The sequence below is a fragment of the Mchenga conophoros genome, linkage group LG3, assembly GCF_057382185.1.
Source record: "Mchenga conophoros isolate Kocher_MC1m ecotype Shallow Benthic linkage group LG3, M_conophoros_male_GT1.1, whole genome shotgun sequence".
NCBI lineage: Eukaryota > Metazoa > Chordata > Actinopteri > Cichliformes > Cichlidae > Mchenga > Mchenga conophoros.
In genome coordinates this window covers 36,370,490-36,393,695 of record NC_140528.1, presented here as the reverse complement: position 1 = coordinate 36,393,695, position 23,206 = coordinate 36,370,490, and the positions used below count along the sequence as shown (strand labels likewise).

At 42.7% G+C, this 23,206-nt stretch overlaps 3 protein-coding genes across 4 annotated transcripts in view; all 3 read left to right on the top strand.

The window, feature by feature from the left end:
* Positions 1 to 23,206, top strand: part of LOC146578426 (T-cell surface protein tactile-like) — a 553,052-nt gene that overhangs the window by 472,712 nt on the left and 57,134 nt on the right. The window lies entirely within an intron of this gene.
* LOC146578435 (P2Y purinoceptor 14-like) lies at positions 9,827 to 11,048 on the top strand. Its single transcript, XM_085268728.1, has 3 exons — positions 9,827 to 9,931; positions 10,021 to 10,280; positions 10,373 to 11,048. The coding sequence occupies exons 1-3, from the start codon at positions 9,827 to 9,829 to the stop codon at positions 11,046 to 11,048; spliced, it is 1,041 nt and encodes a 346-aa protein (XP_085124854.1).
* LOC146578434 (P2Y purinoceptor 14-like) lies at positions 18,691 to 22,695 on the top strand. Of its 2 annotated transcripts, XM_085268724.1 has the most exons (4): positions 18,691 to 18,842; positions 21,379 to 21,481; positions 21,584 to 21,834; positions 22,011 to 22,695. In XM_085268724.1, exons 2-4 carry the CDS (start codon positions 21,383 to 21,385, stop codon positions 22,693 to 22,695), a joined length of 1,035 nt encoding a protein of 344 aa, XP_085124850.1. In that variant the 5' UTR covers positions 18,691 to 18,842; positions 21,379 to 21,382. The 2 variants fall into 2 exon arrangements, with proteins under 2 accessions (XP_085124850.1, XP_085124851.1); XM_085268725.1 differs by lacking the exon at positions 18,691 to 18,842 and having other exon boundaries at positions 21,337 to 21,481.

Here is a 23,206-nt window from a genome sequence, read left to right as displayed (position 1 = left end):
GTGTTCTGTAGTTAGTTTGTTCCCAGTTTAGTTTAGTTTAGTTTGTCCATTTCCTTTTTGTGTTTAATAAACCACCCTCACACCTGTACAAGTGCCTGCGTTTGGATCCTCCTTTATTTTCCACACGGCTCATCTCACTCGCCGTGACGGTACGGACCAGCCAGATATGGATCCAGCGGCATTCAGCCCACCCAGGGAGCTTCAGGAGGCCGTTATCGACTCTGTTTCTAAATTAATCAACCAGTGGTTAGAGCATGAGGGAGAAGTGTCTCTTTACACTGTGGAAGCCAACCTACAACACCTTATTTCCAGTTACCCCTGGTTATTGGACTCACTGCATCCACTCGTACAGAATTTTGTTCTTCACGAGCTTCACCTTCACCCTCCCACCGCTACCGCTCGCCCACTCGCTTCAATGGAGGACGTGCTGTCCGACCGGCCGGACAAGGAATTACCCGGTCCATCGGAGCCGTCTCCGAGATGAAAGCGACGTTCGCGCCACCGGCGCGGCACCCCACAGCCGGATGTAGGGACATGTAAGCAGTCAGCTGTGGTGAGTGAAAGGGACAGTTTTTCTGCTGCGTCAGACTCTGTGACTATGTTTTCTGGAGCTATTTTTTGTGTGTCTTCTGAATATAACAATAATTTTTCCGTCTCACCCATGGCCACTGCTCCAAAGACTGCCTTTGCTGAGCCCACATTCAGGGTTAATGACTGTGTTCACGCTGTTGTTTCTAAACCTGGAGTTACTGAGTCAAGCACCACGAGTTTAGGGAATGACTATGTTAGGGGAGCCTTTTCGTCCGCCTCGGTTCCTTCAGGTAAAGCAATAAACTTCCCCGAAACAGTTTTTCCTGACCATATCCACACCTTCACCACAATTCAATGTGGGGCCTGTAACACAGTTAGCAGTACAGTTAGCAGTTCAGCCAGCAGCCCAGCTGCCCTCAGTTCAGCCAGCAGCCCAGCTGACACCAGTTCAGCCAGCAGCCCAGCTGCCACCAGTTCAGCAGCCTACCCACTCGTTCATTCAGCCACCATCCTCACTGTCTCATTCTAAGCAGGGAACACACTTCACCACAACATCTGCTGGTTCTCTTAAGCTGGCCATGTCAGAGACAGTTGCTCCCTCTAGGGCCTCCCCAGAGGCTGGGTGTCAGTCACCAGCCAACTCTGGACCCCTAGAGGTCAAGACGCCAGCGCCAGCAGCCTCACCGGAGAACTCACCAGAACAGTCTCAGCTCTCAGCACCCCCTGAGAGTTCAAGTGAGTTCACCCGTCCGCCTCCGTCCTCTGCTGAGTGTATTGGGGAACACTTCCAGCCCTCTGAGGACTGCATCCCGCTGTTGCTGCCTGAGTCTAGCCACTGTGCTGCTCAGTCCCAGCCAGTGTCCACACTGGCAGAGGTCTCCGTGCCTGCTGCTTCAGTGTCTGTTTCCATTGGAGGGCCGAGGGGCCCGTCCAGTCTCAAGCCATGTTAGCTGGTGGTTCAGGTGAACCCAGCCAGCGTCCTGCCTCGTCGGCTGGAGGGCCTGAGGAGCCCAGCCAGCCTCAAGTGTCGTCAGCTGGGGGTTCGGGAGAACCAAGCCAGCCTCAAGTGTCGTCTGCTGGAGGGCCCGAGTCGCCCGTCCAGCCTCAAGTGTCGTCTGCTGGAGGGCCCGAGTCGCCCGTCAAGCCTCAAGCAGAGTCAGCTGGTGGGTCCAAGGAGCCCGTCCAGCCTCAAGCCGAGTCAGCTGGTGGGTCCGAGGAGCCCACCCAGCACCACTCCTCGTCTGCTTACGGTCTGGGGAAGTTTGTTAAACCACCACCTGCTGAATCATCCCCTGTGACTTCTACACTGTTGCCTGCATCCACATCACCTCCTGCAGCATCACCACTGTCAGGTTCCGCAGCCGTCCCGCTGCCGTCAGGTTCCGCAGCCGTCCCGCTGCCGCCTGGTCCAGCCTCCGCGTCTTCATCCACGCCTGGTCCAGCCTCCGCGTCTTCATCCATGCCTGGTCCAGCCTTCGTGTCTTCATCTTCGTCTTCGTCTGGTCCTGCCTCATCTGGTCCTGCGGTTGCCACACCGCCGTCAGAGCCAGCTCGACCCGTTCCGCCTCGCCTCTGCCGGCCGTTTTCCGGGCCTCTAAGTTGGCATAATGGCCTTCGGGGACGGCCTCCGGAAAGAGTTTGTCGCCGCCGCTGGCAATCGCGGCCGACCTCCGGACCTGCTCAGTGGCCGCCACTGCCTTCCAAGTGGTCAGCCTCCAGAACTGTTTGCCCGTCGCCGCCGTTGCCGTGTGCACGGTCGGCCTCCAGAACTGTTTGCCCGTCGCCGCCGTTGCTGTGTGCACGGCCGGCCTCCAGAACTGTCTTGGTCTTTGTGTTGTCGACCCCCGGGTCGACCCCTGAACTTTTCTCGGACTCTTGACCTGTAGTTTGGTTTTGTTTTTGATCTGTTTTCCAGTGTGCTTGAATTGTTTGCTTGCGTTTTTGGACTCTTGTGCTCCTTGTTTTTTGTTTGGTTTCTGGTTTTCTGTATTTTCATGACCATTTACACTGAAAATCCTCAATGAAGGCATCAAAACTATCAACGAACATATATGGAATCATGTAGTAAACATATAAGTGTGAAATAACTCAAATAAAACATGTTTTCTATTTTAGATTCTTCAAAATAGCCACCATTTGCTTTGATTACTGCTTTGCACATTCTCTCCATGACCTTCATTATTTAGTCACCTGAAATGGTTTTCTAGCAGTCTGGAAGGAGTTCACAGAGATGCTGAGCACTTGTTGGCCCTTTTGTCTTAACTCTGCGATCCATCTCATCCCAAACCATCTCAATTGTGACTGTGGAGGCCAGGCCATCTGGTGCAGTACTCCATCATTCTCCTTCTTGGTCAAATAGCCCTTACACAACATAGAGGTGTGTTTGGCATCATTGCCCTGTTGAAAAATAAATGATGGTCCCATTCCCCTCTACAAATCATTACCTTATCATGGTGGAGGTGTTTGTATGTCCCATGGATCCCAGGGGCTATGTTGTCCGGGGGCTCCTCCTGCCTGGTAGGGTCTCCCTTGTCAAATTGGTCCTGGGTGAGGGACCAGACAAGGAGTGATTCAGAAGACCTCTATGAGAAGAACACCTAGGGAACAGTTCACCCAGCCTGGGATAGGGTTACTGGGGCCCCACTCCGGAGCCAGAGCCAGAGGCCTTAGTCCATGGGGCCAGCCAGGTACAGCCCGAAAAAGGGACATGGGTCCATCTTCCTGCAGGGCTACCACCCACAGGAGGGCCTGTAGGGGTTGGGTGCATTGTGAGCTGGGTGGTGGCTAGGAGCAGAGGCCCTGGCAGACTGATCCCTGCTTATCAAGACTTGCAATTGGGACATGAATGTCACCTCTCTGGTGGGGAAGGAGCCCAAGTTAGTGCGTGAGGTTGAGAGGTACTGGCTAGATATAGTGGGGCAAAAAAGTATTTAGTCAGCCACCGATTGTGCAAGTTCCCCCACTTAAAATGATGACAGAGGTCAGTAATTTGCACCAGAGATACACGTCAACTGTGAGAGACAGAATGTGAAAAAAAAATCCATGAATTCACATGGTAGGATTTGTAAAGAATTTATTTGTAAATCAGGGTGGCAAATAAGTATTTGGTCAATAACAAAAATACAACTCAATACTTTGTAACATAACCTTTGTTGGCAATAACAGAGGTCAAACGTTTACTATAGGTCTTTACCAGGTTTGCACACACAGTAGCTGTTATTTTGTCCCATTCCTCCATGCAGATCTTCTTGAGAGCAGTGATGTTTTGGGGCTGTCGCCGAGCAACATGGACTTTCAACTCCCGCCACAGATTTTCTATGGGGTTGAGGTCTGGAGACTGGCTAGGCCACTCCAGGACTTTCAAATGCTTCTTACGGAGCCACTCCTTTGTTGCCCGGGCGGTGTGTTTTGGATCATTGTCATATTGGAAGACCCAGCCTCGTTTCATCTTCAAAGTTCTCACTGATGGAAGGAGGTTTTGGCTCAAAATCTCACAATACATGGCCCCATTCATTCTGTCCTTAACACGGATCAGTCGTCCTGTCCCCTTGGCAGAAAAACAGCCCCATAGCATGATGTTTCCACCCCCATGCTTCACAGTAGGTATGGTGTTCTTGGGATGCAACTCAGTATTCTTCGTCCTCCAAACACGACGAGTTGAGTTTATACCAAAAAGTTCTACTTTGGTTTCATCTGACCACATGACATTCTCCCAATCCTCTGCTGTATCATCCATGTGCTCTCTGGCAAACTTCAGACGGGCCTGGACATGCACTGGCTTCAGCAGCGGAACACGTCTGGCACTGCGGGATTTGATTCCCTGCCGTTGTAGTGTGTTACTGATGGTGACCTTTGTTACTTTGGTCCCAGCTCTCTGCAGGTCATTCACCAGGTCCCCCCGTGTGGTTCTGGGATCTTTGCTCACCGTTCTCATGATCATTTTGACCCCACGGGATGAGATCTTGCGTGGAGCCCCAGATCGAGGGAGATTATCAGTGGTCTTGTATGTCTTCCATTTTCTGATGATTGCGCCCACAGTTGATTTCTTCACACCAAGCTGCTTGCCTATTGTAGATTCACTCTTCCCAGTCTGGTGCAGGTCTACAATACTTTTCCTGGTGTCCTTCGAAAGCTCTTTGGTCTTGGCCATGGCGGCGTTTGGAGTCTGACTGTTTGAGGCTGTGGACAGGTGTCTTTTATACAGATGATGAGTTCAAACAGGTGCCATTCATACAGGTAACGAGTGGGGGACAGAAAAGCGTCTTACAGAAGACGTTACAGGTCTGTGAGAGCCAGAGATTTTCCATGTTTGAGGTGACCAAATACGTATTTGCCACCCTGATTTACGAAAAAATTCTTTACAAATCCTACCATGTGAATTCATGGATTTTTTTTTCACATTCTGTCTCTCACAGTTGACGTGTACCTCTGGTGCAAATTACTGACCTCTGTCATCATTTTAAGTGGGGGAACTTGCACAATCGGTGGCTGACTAAATACTTTTTGCCCCACTGTATAGTCAGGCTAACCACACCGTACGCTTGGGCTCTGGAACGAGTCTTCTGGAAAGTGGGTTGGACTCAGTCTGGAGTTGCCCCTGGTGAGTGGCGGTTGGCTGGGGTGGGTATTCTGGTATCCCTTCGGCTTGCTGCCTGTACGTTGGAGTTTCTCCCAGTGGACGAGAGGGTTTGTTCCCTGCGCCCTCAGGTTGAGGCACAGGTCCGGACTGTCGTCTGCGCTCATGCATCACAATACCCAGCCTCCTTGGAGTCCCTTGGCCGGGTGCTGGAGGGTGCTCTGCCTGGGGACTCTGTTGTCCTACTGGGCGACTTCAATGGTCATGTGAGCAACGACAGTGAGACTTGGAGGATCTTGATGGGCGGAATGGCCTCCTGGATCTGAACCCGAGCGGTGTTTTATTGTTGGACTTCTGTGCAAACCATGGTTTGGCCATAACAAACACCATGTTCGAACATAAGAGTGTCCATAAGTACATGGACACTCTAGGCCTCAGGTCGAGGATTGATTTTGTAAATGTATCACTAGACTTGCAGCCATATGTTCTGGACACTCATGTACAGAGAGGGGCTCAGCTGTCAACTGATCAGCAGTGGGGTTTTTTAGCAGGTGTTTGACCATAAAGGCCTTATTTGTGCAGTCTCCTCCTAATATTTGATGTAGAGATTCTGAGGTGCTCTTAACTTTTGCCATTTGTGAGGCTGGTGACTCGGGTGAATTTATCCTCAGCAACAGAGGTGACTCTTGGTCTTCCTTTCTTGGGGCGTCCTAATGTAACCCAGCTTTGTCATAGAACTTGATAGTTTTTGGTCTTTGGTATAGTGAAAACAGGACTGTTGGAAAACCATTTCAGCTGACTACGTTATGAAACTCAGTGAGAGAAGACCAAGGGTTTGCAGTGCTGTCAATAAAGTAAAGGGTGGCTACATTCAGGAATCAAAAATATAAGATATAGTTAGAGTTATTTATCAATTTTTGTCTTTGCTACAAAATTAATCTTGCTTCATATATTTGACCTCTCCAGTATGTGTCTAGAAGTAGAAAGTAGTAAAAATAAAGATGAATAAAACCGTTGACTATTAGAGTATATAAGCAACCTGTCCATCACAACTAATCAGAACATGAAATCTGTTTTTTCTGTACAAAAAAATATGTTGATCCAGTTTAGCAGTGACGTCAAACAGGAAATAAGTCAGAGTGCAGGTTAGCAGTGTGGTCACTGTGTTTCCTGACACATGTCAGTCATGCTGGTTGCTCATGTGGTGGACATTGAGACATTCATACTCTGATATCATATGTATTTGTGTACATTATATAATCTTAATGGAGTGTTTAGATATTGGATGGTGATGGGCTGGATAACTTTGTCATATTGGTCTTAGAATTGCAACCTGACACTAATCCCTAATTTTTTTACTGAAAGATGCAGACCCTAAATACAAGAGGAAATGAGGGCAAAGAGGAAACACCTGGCAAAAATGTAACAGAAAAGATAGGATGAAGCAAAACAGAACAGGATGCACATGAGACAGTAGACTATCAAAGTAAAAACATGAGGAACACACTGAGACACAGACTGACAAAACCTAGGAAACAAAGGGAGAAGAGAGCAAGGGATGAGAGTCCAGAAACAAAAAAACAAACCGAGTTTAAAACTCAAATAATTCAGGAGGAAGAACATTAGTCCAGAAATGAGTCTAAACTCAGGAACAGAAGTTCAAAACACAAGAAAAAATAAGCTCTGGGGCTCGACTGCAGGGCCAGCAGGGCCAGTAGTGCCAGCGATGGAGCAGGTCTAGAGGCCAACTGCAGGGCCAATGGTACAGGTGAGGAAGGTATAGGGGACAGCCATTGGTCCCTGCTCTCCAGAGCCCACAGCTGGCAATGGAGTTGGCTAGATGGGCTCTCCCGAGGCTCCAGCACGTGATAAAGGTGGCTGGTTGGTTTCACCTGAGCCCCTAGCTGACATAGGAGGATGCTGTATGGGCTTGCCTGAGACACAGACAAAGAAATGAGTGCAGGCACCTGCCAGAAACCAGTCACTCCCACCTTAGCAGTAGATACCGGTGCAAGAGTATAGGCTGGATCAATGCCAATCTCACCCTGGGAGTTGGTACCAGCACAGGGAATGGCTGGCACCAGCTGACCCCACCCGAAGAATAGATACAGCTGCAGGGACTAGCAAAGCCTTAGCGGGCCAGGGAACTTGAGTAGGGACCAACTGAGTCCCGACCACCCTCACCCAAGGCACTGGTATGGGTGCAGGGATATGCTGGGCCCAGGCATCCCTGGGAACAGGATCAGATGAAGATTTAGGCACAGGGGTGCCTAAAAACCGCATCTTATTAACCCTTTCACGCATAGTGGTCACTAGTTGTCCACCTAAATGGACGTGTAACAAAACTCTTTGAAAAGTACATGTTTAAAAAAACATAAGGTTCAAAAGTCTTTTTTTCATGCCTAAAGATGAATAAAAATACTGCAGAAAAAAAATCCTGCTTGAGATTGTCATAATTCATGCATGAAAGGGTTAATCAGCAGACCGTGATAATAATAATCTTAGTGAGCTCCCCGAACAGCACCACAGTCTCAGGAGCATCCATCGCAGAAATGTGGCATGAAGTTTTCGATAGATTTGATGAGTGAGTATTTTTAACAGTATCAAAAGGTGAGGAACCATAAACAGCTCTGGAGGTGTTCAGATGAGATTCACAGACAGTCTTCAGGCAGATCAACTTGGATGAATAAACACTGGTCTCAGAACAGCCAGGCAGGCAAACATTAGTAGACTCTAACTCAGTGGTTGTGGACTTTCAAACAGTCTTAAAACTAGCGGACATAAGCACACAAGAAACAGATTCAGAGTGCACCGACAGAAACTCAGTATGAGTGGTTTGTGTGGTTCATTTGCACAGGTTTGAACACAGTGATCGTACTCAGGAGCAGAGAGAAAAACAACGTACCCTTTGGAGAGGTGGTCTTATTCGAAACAAACTCCGGAGAGGATCATTCGTGGTGAGAATGTAATCCAACCATCTGAACCCATTATCGGGTTTACGTTCCAAGTTTGAGCAAAAAAAAAAAACATCCCATGATCACGTATGCTTCGTATTGTGGGATGCAAGAAGTTGCTATGTATGTACAAGGTTCTGCACATGCCAGAGTACTTCTGTTCTCCAAAGGTCCAAAACAAAGCACCACATTTTTTTTATTTTATTGCTTTTATTTTATTGCTCCTCCCCTACAGAAGAAGCCAATGAGCAGACTAAACATTCTCACATAGTTTGTAGTGACACATTTTGGTTGGATGTGCATCATAGCCATCGTTCCCCCAAGACTCTGGAACTCACCCCTCTGAATCTGAGGTCTGTGCACTCATGGATCTCTTTTTTAAAAGTGAAAACTAATGTTTTTAAACCTTGTTTTAAGGAAACTTTTTGCTTTTCTATCATTTTTATTGTGAAGCTCTTCATAAATTAATATAATAACCTGACATTCTGTTGGCTAAAGTGTTTACTTAGATGAGTGGTTTGTGTGGAATGTGCAGGTGTTTGAAATGACCTCAAAGTATTAATTGACTGAAATGCTGTTTACCACAGTGTTGGGTTTGCAACACATGTGCAGGCATTTCAAAAATATTAATAGATTGCTATACTGGTAAGAAAAAGTTTTACCCAGATATATTCAATTTATTCTTTAAAAAAATGCTTCACACACACTATTAATCAGCTTTTCTTGCACTTAAAACTGCAGAAGGATAAATTAAAAAATATAATATAAATAGATAGATCTAGATTTTCAGTATTAGCATGTTGTTGGCCTGAAGAAAAACAGGAAGTACAACAACGATTGCAGGTAGCTGTGTGGTTACTGTGTGTTTACTGATCTGCTTTAAACTAGAGTGACACAGTTAGACAGACAGTACATAACAACCTAAGCTTTTGCTGCTCATTAAAAACAGCGTCAAACAAAGGTAAGTCATTTTTATTTCTATACCTGGATCCAATGATAATGAACAACATTCATGGTTTAATTAGGAGCGCAGGGTTTGTAGTTAAGCCAAAGATTCTTTATTTGTGCCCTGCGATCAATAATATGCTGCATACATGTTGTAGTTGAAGGCAACAGATGACCAGGAGGTAGAGCAGGTCGTCTAACGCTGTCACAGGCACAGCAATAAACTGAATACTGAGATGTACCCTCACTCGCTTTTGGATCAAGTGAATGCTTTTCTGATATTAAAGAATTTCAATACTCAACCCTCAGTTATGACTAGATGAAAGAAGGCAGTCCTAGTTACTTAAATAATCTGTGTGTTAACTTTAGACCTGCCAAGTTTCTAGAGTCATATACATTTAAATGATGTGATATTACTACTGCTGACACAGCAGGAGCTATTTTGATCATTCCAGGCACTTAAAGGACATTTCCTGATTATAAATAACTAAGTGTTAGCAGGGCCCAAAGTAAACCAGGTCTGGTTAGACACCACGTTGCTAAGATTTGTAGAGATGAATGTGTTCCTGCCCTCTGTCAGAACAATATTGAACGTGATTAAAAAACTAGGTGAGCTTACTCACATTCAAAGAGATCATTCCCACTTTAGTCAAGGGCTTAAATCAGATTAATGAGACGTTTGATTCATTTAGAAAGACATATTACTACAGAGTGAACATTAAAGATTAAAAACCATAAAAGGGGTTTCTTTTAAAGATGAAGATGATATCTATGCACGGTTTGTTTCAAAGAGGGGGGTTTATTTTTAATCTCCAGAAACATGGCTGACCCAACAAACATAACTTCATCTTACAATCAGACCTGTGATCTGGCCGTCCCGTCAGTCAGCCCTGTCTTTATGGTTGCCTACAGTCTGGTGTTTCTGGTAAGTTTCAAAATTTAAGATTACGCTCTGTTTGAAATGTAGTTATTACTGAAGTCCTGTTCTCTCGATCCCTTCTGTGTCCTCTTAAGGTGGGTTTGTTTCTCAATGGCATCATCGTGCGGTTTTACTGTTGTGGAGCTCGGCAGCAGGCATCAAGCAGCTTGATGGTCTACCTGAAGAACCTGACAGCTGCTGACTTCCTGCTCTGCCTCTGTCTGCCACTCCGCATCACCAAGTACGCCACCAGCTCTCTCACCATTCGGAGGCTCTACTGTAGCTTTGGAACTTCTGCCTTCTTCCTCAACATGCAAGCCAGTATCCTATTCATGGGGTACATCGCTGCCAACAGGTAAGGAACTAATAATTTATCATTTATTGTAAAAGTGACGTCTGCACTGATTCGTGAGTTTGTCTACTGCCTCCTTTCTCTTCTCTCTCCAGGTATCTGAAGGTGGTCCATTCTTCAGGGCCCCACTTCCTCCAGACAGTACGAGCTGCATACATCATCTCCATGATCACCTGGGTTAGTGTCCTGGCTCCAATAATCACCTATACCATACTATTTTTCATTACTCAACAACCTCTGACCTCTGACCCTGGTTGCTGTGAAGCCCTCATTAGTGCATCAATTAGACCGATCTACAAAGTCTTCCAGGCCTCCTCTTTCATACTCTTCCTGTTGGTCCTCATATCCCTGGTCTTCTTCTACTACAGCACCTCCCGCAGGGTGTTACAGGAACAGAAGAAGCAGCTGGCCTCCCGCCACTCTGAGAAGCTTGTGAAGTCTCGCAGGAACATATTGGTGCTTGTCAGCATTTTCTGTGTTTGCTTCATCCCGTATTACTTGGTTCGGCTTCCCTTGGCATTTAAGTTGGGCGGCAGATCTGTGCGTCAGGTGTTCTACTATTTAATGGATGCAACCACAATACTGTCAGTTTTCAATGTCTGTTTGGACCCTCTTGTTTACTTTTTCCTTTGTAAGAGTGTCCGAGCTCAGGTGAATCTGAAGATTCCATCCAAGAAGACCAAGAGCCGACAACCAAACAAGGGGAGTGAGTGGAGTGAGGAGCAGCAGACAGTTGTTACAACAGCAGCAAGTCAAACCAGTGAGCTGTAAGAAAAATGTAAACAGTTTAAAATATCCAGATTTACTTGAAACCAGGCCATGGATCCCAATTCAGTCTGTGAAGGTTCTCAGTCATCCAGGTCATCATGGTCTCCCAGAAGCTTCTTCAGTTCTAGGGTCAAATGATACCAGATACTCCCAGATACTAAATCTGGACCCTAGAACTGAAGAAGCTTCTCGGATGAGAAGTGAAATGTCTTTAAGCAACTTAAAGAAGTCCAGATGCTTTTCTTTCCGAGCTCCTTTGATCCCAGTTGAGATAAATCCACTCCAATTAAAAATGTAATGTAAAAAATCTAAAATAGGAGGACAGAAAAGATAGTGTTTACAAGAGTTTGCAAGTTACAGTGTCTGATTTAAATAAACTGAACAAGTGGTCACATTCATTCCAACAATTCATATTGTTAATATGCCTGAAAAATGATTTCAACATTTTCACAAATTAAAATGATTCTTTCTGCTTCTCAGCAGTAATTTTTATATTTCAGTGCACAAATGAATAAATGTTTTCACAGCTTCTGCTTATTAAGGAAAGCTCTAACATTTCTGTGCTTTATAATGTTTCTCTCGCTGCATAACTACAGATGTCTGATTCCACAGTTTTATTCTGTCTTCATTAAAGACAAAGTTTTCATGTTGGTGTGTTCAAACCTTTGACTGTTACCTTCTCAGTTTGTGAGAAACTCTCCTGCTGATGTCACACAAAAGGAAACTATAACTTTTCTCATTCAAACCAACAATAAATTATTGAATAAACCAGTAAGTTTAAAAAAACAGCTTCATCATGTTTTCCATAAATGAAATTTGATTGAAGACAATCAAATTCAAATGTACTTTATTTCAGTTTTATTTATAAAGCACTAATCACAACAGTCACCTCAGGGGCTTTATATTGTAAGGCAAACTGAAGACAGGAGAAAAGACGTGCTGTGGAAGAGAGCCAGAAATTAGTAGTTGCTAATGATTAAATGAAGAGATGTACATTCAGAACTGTTGTACTGACTCATGAATCAGCGATGTGACAGAGCTCTGCTGGAGTGTCTCAGTGGGAGCAAATCTGCATCTAAAGGCTCATGTAGCTCAAATGTATAACATAAGTCATATTTACTTGGTAAAAATTTAGGATGATTAACTTTGGGTAGGACGTGATAGAGGTGCTGATGTAAAAACAAAATTCTGTGTCAGACTGAAGGTGATGTAAAGAGATGAATCATTTAAGTGTCTCCAGCTGTGTAACTAAAGCCTTTTATTGATTATCTGAATAAACTTATTTATAATGTCTGCAGCTCTGCGCTGTGTGAAGATAAACGCCCTGAGCCAACTATTGTTGGGATTTGGTCTTTTTAAAGCACAATGTGTTCTTTATATACTCATTTTTTGACAACAGAAGGATCAGCTGTTGTTTGCTCAATAAAATAGAAGACATCCATGTGCATTACAGCAGGAACTACAACAGGAAGTGATGCAATGGACTTCACCACACATGCCTGGGCACCAAGGCCAAATTAGCACCAAGTGACTATGTAAGAGATTTAAAATAGATTTTAAATAATTATTCTGTTGTGAGCGTTACCTGACAATGAGTGGTAAGGGAACCTATATGTATTCTACATGTACAAGTATTGTTAAATACGATTTGTATAAGTCAGTTAATTAACTACGTTTCAAAGACAAAAGTATTATTCTGCAGATTCCTTCCTACAGTCAAATACCACAAAAACAGTTTGAAGCTTAATTTTTTGGTGTATGTTTTAGATATTTTTGTTTTGTTTTATTTTTTTACAATTTCATTTCCATACTTTGATTTTGAACATCTTTCTTTTTAGTTAGAAACCCACATCTTCCAATCAGTGAGTGAATCACACATGTCTGCTCCTCTTGTGAGTCTCCTGATTATTCTCTTTGCTCCTCTTCCTCTTGGTTTTTTTCACATTTTGATTTCTGGATTCTTGTTTTGTGATCTTTTTAAACATGAAAACCTAAAAAAAAAAAAAAAAAAACCTCTCGCTCCTATTTTGCACTGGCTGTGTTTGCACTGTGTCTGCAAGAACACAGGCTGAAATATTGTGTTCATTTATATTTGCAGGCAGTTTATCACCAAGAATGTTCAGCCAATGAACTTGGTGGCTTGGACTGTAGCAGTAGGTTCACCTCTGGTGTTTTTAGGCTTTGTATCCATATTTGATTATTATTCTATAATATATTTGATGTGCAGCAGCAGATGGAAATTAGCCAGAAGCTAAATCTGTTACAAGGCATGCTTTCTCTCAGCTGTACACAAGCAGATGGCTGTTTTTTTCTTAACATTGTGGGTATGTTTTAATATAAAGCACCTTGAGATCAAGTACCTTAAAGCTTTTGTGCTCAGTATATATAGTACACTGCAAATACATTTTATTAATTTGTAATACAGCAGAAGTGTGGTGTCCAATGTTAGGAACTGCTGAAGGCTCCCCTTTTTTGAGAGTACAGCATGAAATCAGCAGAAGTAAAAGTTAAATGTTAAGTTAAGATTAAGAACCAGCAGGACTCACCTGTCTTCGATGTATGCCTCTGAAGCGATCCCCTGCCGCATCACTGTAGATCAGACAACACAGTGACGACACTGCTAACCTGCAGGCTTTCCTCTGCTTCCTGTGTGTCTTCACTGCAAACAGCGGTGACAAAATGTTTGCACAGACAACACAGACATATCATTGGTCAGACTGAGGCTCGAGCAGTGTGTTCATCCAAAACAGAGGACTTGGAAAACGTGATCATCACTGTGAAGTGAAATGACGTGTTAAAACTCATCAATCTTATTAACAGTTTGCATCAGCAGCTTTTCTTTGTGAATGCTGAGGGGGAAGTACTGAAGCACACATCACACACTCAGGGAGACGTGAAAGGGGAGGGGTTTATTTTCTGAATAACCTTTTCTTTTAGCTCACAAACAGATGACACCAAATATTCCTTTCACTGAAGCAGAGCAGGAGAGACTGAGCGTGAACAGCTTGAGTCTAATATTTGCTGTAGCGCTGGATCATTAATAAAAGAGAAAACGTTTTATTCTGTTTGAAAAAATCTCTCCAAGCAGTTCAAAACCATGCAGTGCAAGTGACCTCGTTTGGGCTTTGTGGCTGTTTCATTTTAATTCAGTGTCATTTTAATCGCACAGTGGTCAGTGTGTTCACTAGAACCATCCACACTCAGCCGCCTTCTAAAGCAGGTACAGTTACAGCTTTGTGTTGTTTGAAGCGTCATCATTCCTGGACGATCAGCGCAGACAGAAAAGGGCTTCAAAGTTTATCTCATGGGTATCAGTCAGAAATATAAAAACAACTTTACTGTATTTATTCTACTTTAGCCTCCTGTAAACTCAACATGTTCTTCTAATATTATAGTTTTATCTTCCTTTGTGAGATCCGTCGCTCTGCTGCTGTTAGCCTATCCATGTTTGTTATTGATCAGATACGTGAACGCACTCTTTTAGTAAACCCTGGGTTGGTGTTTGAAGTTTATAACCAACTTAAAGTGTCCTTTTAGCATCAATGATGATGTCTGGATATGTTATTAATATTATTGTTGTTATTTTGAATCCGTTATTACATTCAGGACACAAATAATGATGATGTCAAAAGAGAGCAAGCTGTTTATTGGTTGGTTGAGAAAGTCTTCAAGATAAGACTCCAACATTACATTGAGAATCATAGGAAACGAAGCGAGACGTGGGACTATTTATACTCTGAGGAAAGAAAGAAAATGAGAAAATGCAAATACTAAATACAGACACAAGAAGATTCAACGATGACGTGACAGTGACGGTGGAACAGGAAGTGATACGAGGCAGAGGGAGTAGAAGGCAAAGTACCGAGAGCTAAAATTTCCACTCACACTAATTAAAACAGTAGATTACAGAACTGACGGTCGTCATTAGAACAACCAAAATGTAAAACCAGATCTCACAGACACAAACTACGACTCAGAATTAGGAACATCCAAAACTGTCACACACCTCTGACCAACAGCACCCGCCTCCTCCTCACTAAGATCACGAAAGCTTCAGAGTGTTTTCTAGAAGCTTATTCAGTTTGTGTGGGATCCTTCAATATGATCCACGGTAAGCAGACGCGTCAGATTCAGTTACAAACTGTGGCACACAGGGCAGTATCTGAGGCAATCAGCCCCCACATGCACACTACGTGGGTTTATTTGTGATGTGTGTGTGTGTGTGTGTGTGTGTGTGTGTGTGTGTGTGTGTGTGTGTGTGTGTGTGTGTGTGTGTGAGAGGCAAACCACACTCTGTGGGAGTGCAGACTTCACTGTAGCTCAGCTATGTGCAATTTTATGTTAGAGGAAGTTAACTCGTGTGGGTTTTTGTGCAATTCTATGGAGTGATATGGGACGAGAAAGAGGAAACTGAATGCACCAAGTAAGAAAACAATGAACGAATGAACAAAAATATTTTGGAAGGAAGGACAGGAGGAAGGAAGGAAGACAGGAAGGAAGGGAGGAAGGAAGGAAGGAAGGAAGGAAAGAAGAAGATGGATTGCACACAAGGAGCTGTTTAACATTTGCAAACTCACTTGTATCGAGCAAAGGATGATAGTTTTATCCTGTCCAGGTTTGCTCTGTTTATATTCTTCTTCTTCCTCTTTTTTGTTTCCTTGTTTGTTTGTTTTCGCTTTGTTTGGTGGTGGTGGAGGTTTAATTTAGTAATGTAGATTTTTGTTGGAAAGAGGGATCATTAACTAACTTTGTTAAAATAAATACATCGATCGCTAGTGAACGTCAGCTGACAGAAGAACTTTTCATTCTCACTTCAGACGTATTTTGTCAGTTTTTTAAAGACATCTTTTCTCCTTATATGTCTTGTCACTTGGTTCTCACTCATGTACACGGTGTACATCACTTCCTGTTCTGTTTCCTGTTGTAACACACAGTATTGTCTTCTTCTTTTACCGCACCACTGAACAGCTGCTGTTTACGCTGTCAAAGTGAAAATATAAACCGCACATTTGGGTCTCGAACAGAACGTTAGACAGACGAGAGAGCAGCCTCCTGTAAGTCTGCTACCATGTCTGCTGCTTTTCAGCATCCCCCCCCCCCCCCCCCCCCCCCCAAGCATTTATACAGGAAGATGAGCTGCTAATAAGAGAAGAAACCACAAAACACTCACTGGTGTTTAGGTGCTCTGTCGCTTTAGAGGCACAGCTGGAGAGCAGTCAACCATTTTAAATGAACAACCCCCCCGAGCCTCATTCCGCCCCAGGTTTTCTAACCATTTTATCCCTGCACGTTCACCACATGTTGTCCAAAGAGAATCACCCTGAAGTCTTTAAATCACAAGATTTCATTCATGTCATGACAAATTAGTGCTGAATGGTAGAAAACTTCCACTTGGTACTTATTCATTTATTGATCAAACACGAGGCTGATTTTCAGCAGATTAACCTCAAACCAACTGTGAAACAAAGAGGAAGACATTTTCTGGCTTGTTGTTCCCAACAAAGGGGGGGGGGGGGGGGAGTAAAGGAAACAGGAGTACAGAATGAGCGAACAATATAGTAAACAATGAAAATGAAGGCAAAGTATTTTTACTGGGCCGATAACCATAAAGGGCTTTGTACACGGGAATGTGTAAAACTGGCTCCAACACGAGGCAGTAGAATATGAGGATCTAGCTTTTTAGACCCTGTTATACATTTTAGTTTTTAGATTTTAGATCTATACTTTGTCAGTGTCAGAGAAAACATGCCTTACACCAGATTTAGCTGCTACGTTATTCCATCTGACGTCCTACACACTTTGCATAAGACATATAATTTCCTCATCATTTCAGAGTTCTGTCTGGGCGCCTCCTCTCTTTTGTAAAGGCCTGAACCACCTCACTTAGAAGGCATTTACAAGACATCCTAATTATTAATTTCCTTTGCTTATCCTGCTTTGTGTCCTCTTAATGTTTACCCCTGAACAGCTTCATTATGAAACTTTACTTTTGTCGAGCTCAGCAGCATCCAGCAACTAAAAGGTCTATCTGAAGAACCTGACAGCTGCATTTCTCTGCATCACCCACTATGTCAGCAAGTCATTTATTTTTCCAAAGCTCTGCTGCAGCTTTGGTGCTTCTGCCCTGCCCCTCATTATGCATGCATGCTTCTCTTAATGGAGTACATCACTTCCAACAGGTATAAAACCTTTAATGTTTTCATGTGGCAGCTCAAGGTAATATTAAGACAGCTTTAATTTGCTGCTGATCAAACCATGAACTTCTCTATTTACCACAAATCACTCTACACCAGTTACACCATCATCTCCCTGTCGTTCTTCATATCGTCCGTCTTCTTCTACTACAGGAACTCCCACGGAGTGTTACTGTCACAGCAGAGGCTGCTGGCCTCCTATGGCTCTGAGAAGATTTTGAAGTCTGACCACTATGGTGGTAGTTTCCAATGTCTATCTGGCCTTTTTGTTTAGCTTTTCCTTTGTAATGCTTTTTGGACCCAATGGAGGCTGGGGATTTTCTCTATGAGGACAAGGGGCAGCTCAAACTAGTTAACGGTATATAAAACTTTAACATTTTATAAAATGCCCACATTTCCAGTTTCTGCAGAGCTCACTGATCAATAAGGGGCTGAAATGAACACTATCACACTCCCACACAAACAACATGAGGGTTTCTGTTGCTAGCTTTCAGCTATTAGCACAACATCTTATTTAACATGAATAAACTGAACTAGCCTGTGATCAAATTTATACAAAAGCATGATATCTGAATTTTGATGTCTGAAAAAATATATTAACATTTACACCTATCAAGATGAACTTTTCACCAGGAACTGTTACATGACATAATACAAATGAAAACATAGATAATGTCTTAATTCTTTTGATTATAAGAAAAATTCAATTTCTCTATTTTTCAATTTTAATTTTTTCTCTACTGTCATAACTACAGATGTTTGATTTCATAAATAAAGATGAAGAGAAAAGTTGATAAGACAGCAATTCTTCCAGAAAGAAGAACACTACTGCATCACTACTTGGTACGGCAATAGCACCGCCTACAACCGCAAAACTCTCCAGAGAGTGGTGCGCTGAAAGGATCACTGGAGGAGAGCTTCCTTCCAGGAAATCTACAGGAAGCGGTGCCTGAGGATAGCGGGGAGGATCATCATGGACTCCAGTCACAAACTGTTCAGACTACTTTTGTCAGGCAGAGGTTCTGCAGTATCCGGTCCTGAACCAGCAGACTGAGAGACAGCTTTTTCCATCAGGCCATCAGACTGCTGAACACTTCACAGACACATCACTGTCACTTATTCTTATGGTTCTTGTATTTTGCACACCACGTTTGGCTTGTGAAGCTTGCACACAATGTGACAATAACAGTGATTTGATTTGAAAGAAGGAATGTCCAAACTTCAAATGGCAAAGGAGTGAATAATAAGCATGGGAGACCAACCCAAAAGTGTCCGGAGTGACACTGTGACCTGTGGCGGAGACTGGCGTAGTTTAACATAAACTTGTATTGTTAATGAACACTCAGGATCCGTGACACTGGTTTTTCTGGTCTTATTTGTGAAGAGAACATGCAACGTACATTGGCTGCAGGTACTGTCTTCTGCTAGATGTAGTGATAAGGACACTAAAACCAAAGAACAATAAGTCAGTGGTAACAAACAGGAAACAAGTGTAGTGTAGCAAGATGTCTAGCAGTTGTGTTTCCTGATTTACACTGACACCATTCCTTCTTAGAAGAACCAAAGCAACTATTCGTCCACACAGAAAGCTGCAGAAACAGAGGTGAGTCCCGTTAGTTTCTCACCCTCACATTTATTTTTTACTCCTACTGATAAAGGCATGAATGAATAAGACCATTTTTAAATTACTCCCAATTTAGGAAACAAAAATACTCAGCTAACTTCCGACAAATTCAAAAAGCTTATCTGATTATACGTTTATAAATCTGTTACTGACTAAGCCAAGTACAATGATGAAAAATCTTTACCGCACCATTATATTCAGTCATATCATTCAAATAAGAGCTCTTTTCTTACAAATACTGCATGTGCATTTAGTTAACCAACCTTTTCACCACAGACACTGTAAGAGAGTGTGCTTGTGTCTATGAAGAAAACACAACCTGTATCAGCTGCAGGTACTGCCTCATGAAAGCTGTAGTGATACGGACACTAGCAAAAAGTGAAAACAGTGAAATATCAGTCAGCAAAGATAAAGAGATAAAAGCGGCCTGTGGCAACTTTGTGATTGAACGTGATGATCGCTTGTTTTTTAGCAGCGTGATTGCAAACTATTTATAGCAGCTTTAATCACATGATGGGTCTGCATTTTCTGTGTACCCCTTTCAGTCACAGCAAACAGGAAATAAGTCAGAGTTCAAAGAAGAAGTGCAGCAACCACGTGTTTTCTTATCTGTAGTGACATTATTACATCCGAGAACAACCAAAGTAACTTTTCCTGCTTACAGACGACCTCTAACCCGAGGAGAGTCCTGTTTGTTTCTCATTCTCAAATCTGCTGTATTTCTACTAATAGAAAACTAAATAAATAAGAAGATTTGGAATCAGTCATTACATAGGGAACAAAAATACTTAGCTGTCTTTTCTACTGTTCAAAAGGCTAATCTGTCTACATCCTGGGTGTCTTCGTGCCAGCTGCACTGATGAAAAACGTTATGCTCAAACACGTGGTTAATAATGGACAAACTGTGATTGGCACATCATTATAGCCAGTGCTAGATATTCAATAATCCCACTTCATTTTTCTGCTGTGACAGTGTGAGGTTATCTGAGTAGTAAAGCTTTAAGCTTTGCTTTTAACAGTGCAGGTGCAGTACTATCAACAACTTCAGGGTTGTTCATTAAAGATAGCTGAAAAGTGAATATTTGGTATTTCCCATGGAGATCACAAAAGCAAAGAGCGACTGCTGTGGTTTAATTTAAGAACTTTTTTGACTTGCTTTCTGAATTACTTGGATCTGGGATAACACAGAAATACTCAACATCCACTATTCTCTTTATTTATTTTTTGACCATCAACATAAATATTTTGATGTAACTTGTGTTTACACTTCCTTGTAAAATCTCCAAGGTTTTCTCACTTTTCAATGTAAAGAATGGAGATTTAACCCAGTGTGAAAGTTTTTTTGTAAGTAGCAAGTGCTCAACTCTCATTGGATGAAAAAAGGCGGTCCTACATATTTGTTCAAATGAAAAGACTTTTGCTGGTCGTAAGTGACTCTAAGGTTTCTCACAGTAGTACTGGAGTCTAAAGAAGAAGACTGAAATTGTGATTAATAGACAGAGTGGGTTTACAGCCAGCACACCCTGTGATTTAATAGCTGACAGAACCACTTCTAGCAGCAATAATTTGAAGCAAGCATTTCTGTAGGATTATATGAGTCTTGCATTACTATAGAGAAATGATTGTACTTGGTAATGGGTACGAGATGTTAGTGCTGATATTTGTTTGTTTTTTACTAACTGTGCTGCTGTAGATTATGGGCACACATTTACACTTTAGTCTCACCTGTTCAAAGGATGCTGGCCGACACCATTTATACACAAATCTCGATAAAAACCATGTGTGTAAATCAACCTTTTCTCTCCATCATAGCAGCCAGCTCTCTGTAGTAATGCCCCCATATTTAATGTCTGTACTCTCACCTCCTCACTCCTGCCTTTCCTTCTCTCCTGCTGCCTCCTAACATATGTCCTCCCTGCTTTTCCTTTGTCTTTGCCCCACAGTTTCCACCAAGCACCCTGTTGGTCAACAGCACTGGAGGCAGTGGTTGACCAAATTGTATTAAAAGACTGCTGCCACTATTGAGATGTTTAATTACATTTGATTGATGTTGTTTTCTTTCCACAAATAGAGTTTGCATAACAGATGATGTCACTAGCAATTTCCTATACAGTATTTGCATTTGCGTTAATTTTGTCTTTAAGGCTTGTTCATCATGTAAAAAACAAATATAACTGTTGTGCATTGAATTGAATTTAGGTAAACTGTCAGTAAACTCCACCAGAAGGGAAAGTGCTGTTTAAAAAGACAAATATGGTGGATTTTAGCACTTATCAGAATTTAATAACATTGGTTTAACTCTGATTTAACAAAACAAACTAAGAAATTATGAAGTATTTTAATGAAGATGGTGTATTTAAGACTCCTATTTAATCTTAATCTTTTTATCTATTTATTGTTTTACTGTACACCGAGGGCCATGGGAGCATTGCAATTTCAAATTCCTGTGTATGACTGTAAATATGGTCTTTGACAATAAAGCTAACTTTGAATTTGTATTTATTTTTACCTTCAGAAACATGGCCGACTCAAACAACATCACTTCAAACCAGACCTGTGTTATGATCGATACATCAGTCAGCACTTTCTTTATACTGGTCTACAGCATGGTCTTTCTGGTAAGTTTCAAATCTTCAGACTATGCTCTGTTAGAAATGGGTTTAAGGATCACAGTGCATGTACCAAGGTAATGTTTCTTCCATTGTCTATGTCCTGCTTAGGTGGGTTTACTTCTCAATTGCTTCATCATGAAGTTATACTTTCAACAGCAAGCATCTAGTAGCTTAATGGTCTACCTGAAGAACCTGACAGCTGCTGACTTCCTGCTCTGCCTCTTTCTACCGCTCCGTATCGTCCACTATGCCAGGAATTCTGTTCCCATTCAGAGACTCTACTGCACCTTTGGAGCTTCTGCCATCTTCCTTAACATGTACGCCAGCATCATATTCATGGGGTACATCGCTGTTAACAGGTAAGGATTTCCGAATGCAGTTGATGTCAATTTCAAAACTATATTAATGGGTCGACTACAAATCCTGCACTCCTGAATAGAGAATGGTGGTGTCTTTTAGTCTCAATGACTTTTGTAGATTTAGCAGAACTATTACTGCTTAGTGAAGTACTGCTTCCTTTCTCTTCTTTCCTCAGGTATCTGAAGATTGTCCATCCTTATAGGACTCACTTCCTCCAAACAATACAAGCAGCCCGCAAGATTTCCCTAATCACCTGGTTGATTCTGCTGGCTCCCACAGTTATCTACAACATCCTGCTTTTGATCACTCAGCCACATGTATCTGCAGGTCCTGGTTGCTGCAGTGCCTTCTTTAGTGAATTCGGCAGTGTGCTCCACAAAACACTCCATGCTGGCTGCATTAGCATCTTCCTGTTGGTCTTCATATCCCTGGTCTTCTTCTACTACAGCATCTCCCGCAGGGTGTTGCTGGTACAGCAGAGGCAGCTGGCCTCCTCTGGCTGCGAGAAGCTCCTGAAGTCTCGCAGGAACATGTTAGTGCTGGTCAGCATCTTCTGTATTTGTTTTGTTCCCCATCACCTGGTTCGCCTTCCTTTTACTTTTCTATGCAGCAAGGGCTTTGTTGGTCAGGTGTTATACTACTTGAAGGAGGTGGCTACCTTAGTGTCAGTTTTCAACATCTGCGTGGATCCTGTTGTTTACTTTTTTCTCTGTAAGGTTTTTCGGGCCCAGTTGAGCCAGAAGACAGCATCGCTGAGAGCACATGTCAATATTCAACAATCAAAGGAGGAGAATGAAAACACTGAGCAACAGCTTATCATCCTCCAATCAACAGCAACGAGTCAAACCAGTGAGCTGTGAGGAAAAGTTCAACATTTTTCAAAATTAAAACAGACACCTACACAGACATCATTGATGTTTATATTTCTATCTTATGGCTATTAGTACAATGGCTGTTTTAGCTAGAATAAATTACATGGGTGTTTTCATCCTGTCCACATGTGCAGTATTGAAAAAATATCTCTGTCCGCAAGTAAATGCAAAAAACGAAGTCAAACGCTGTTAAGAACATGCCAAATCATTTTTTTTTGTGTCCTGTTTGGATCTTTTGCCATCAGAATTGTTGTCTTAAGGCCAAGAAAGATGCGAAGTGGATTTATTTATTTTCATCATGGCCTTGCCATATTGGTCCATTTGATTGACCTTTATTATAATTATGTATTTATTTTACAAATGGGACAGACATGACTGGGGGATAGGACAGAGAGAAAGAATGAAAGAAAGAGAGGGAGAGAAAGAAAACCAGAGGGAAGAAGAGACGGTGAGAAAGGGGGGAGGAAAGAAAGAAAAACAAACAAAACACCTGGATCAC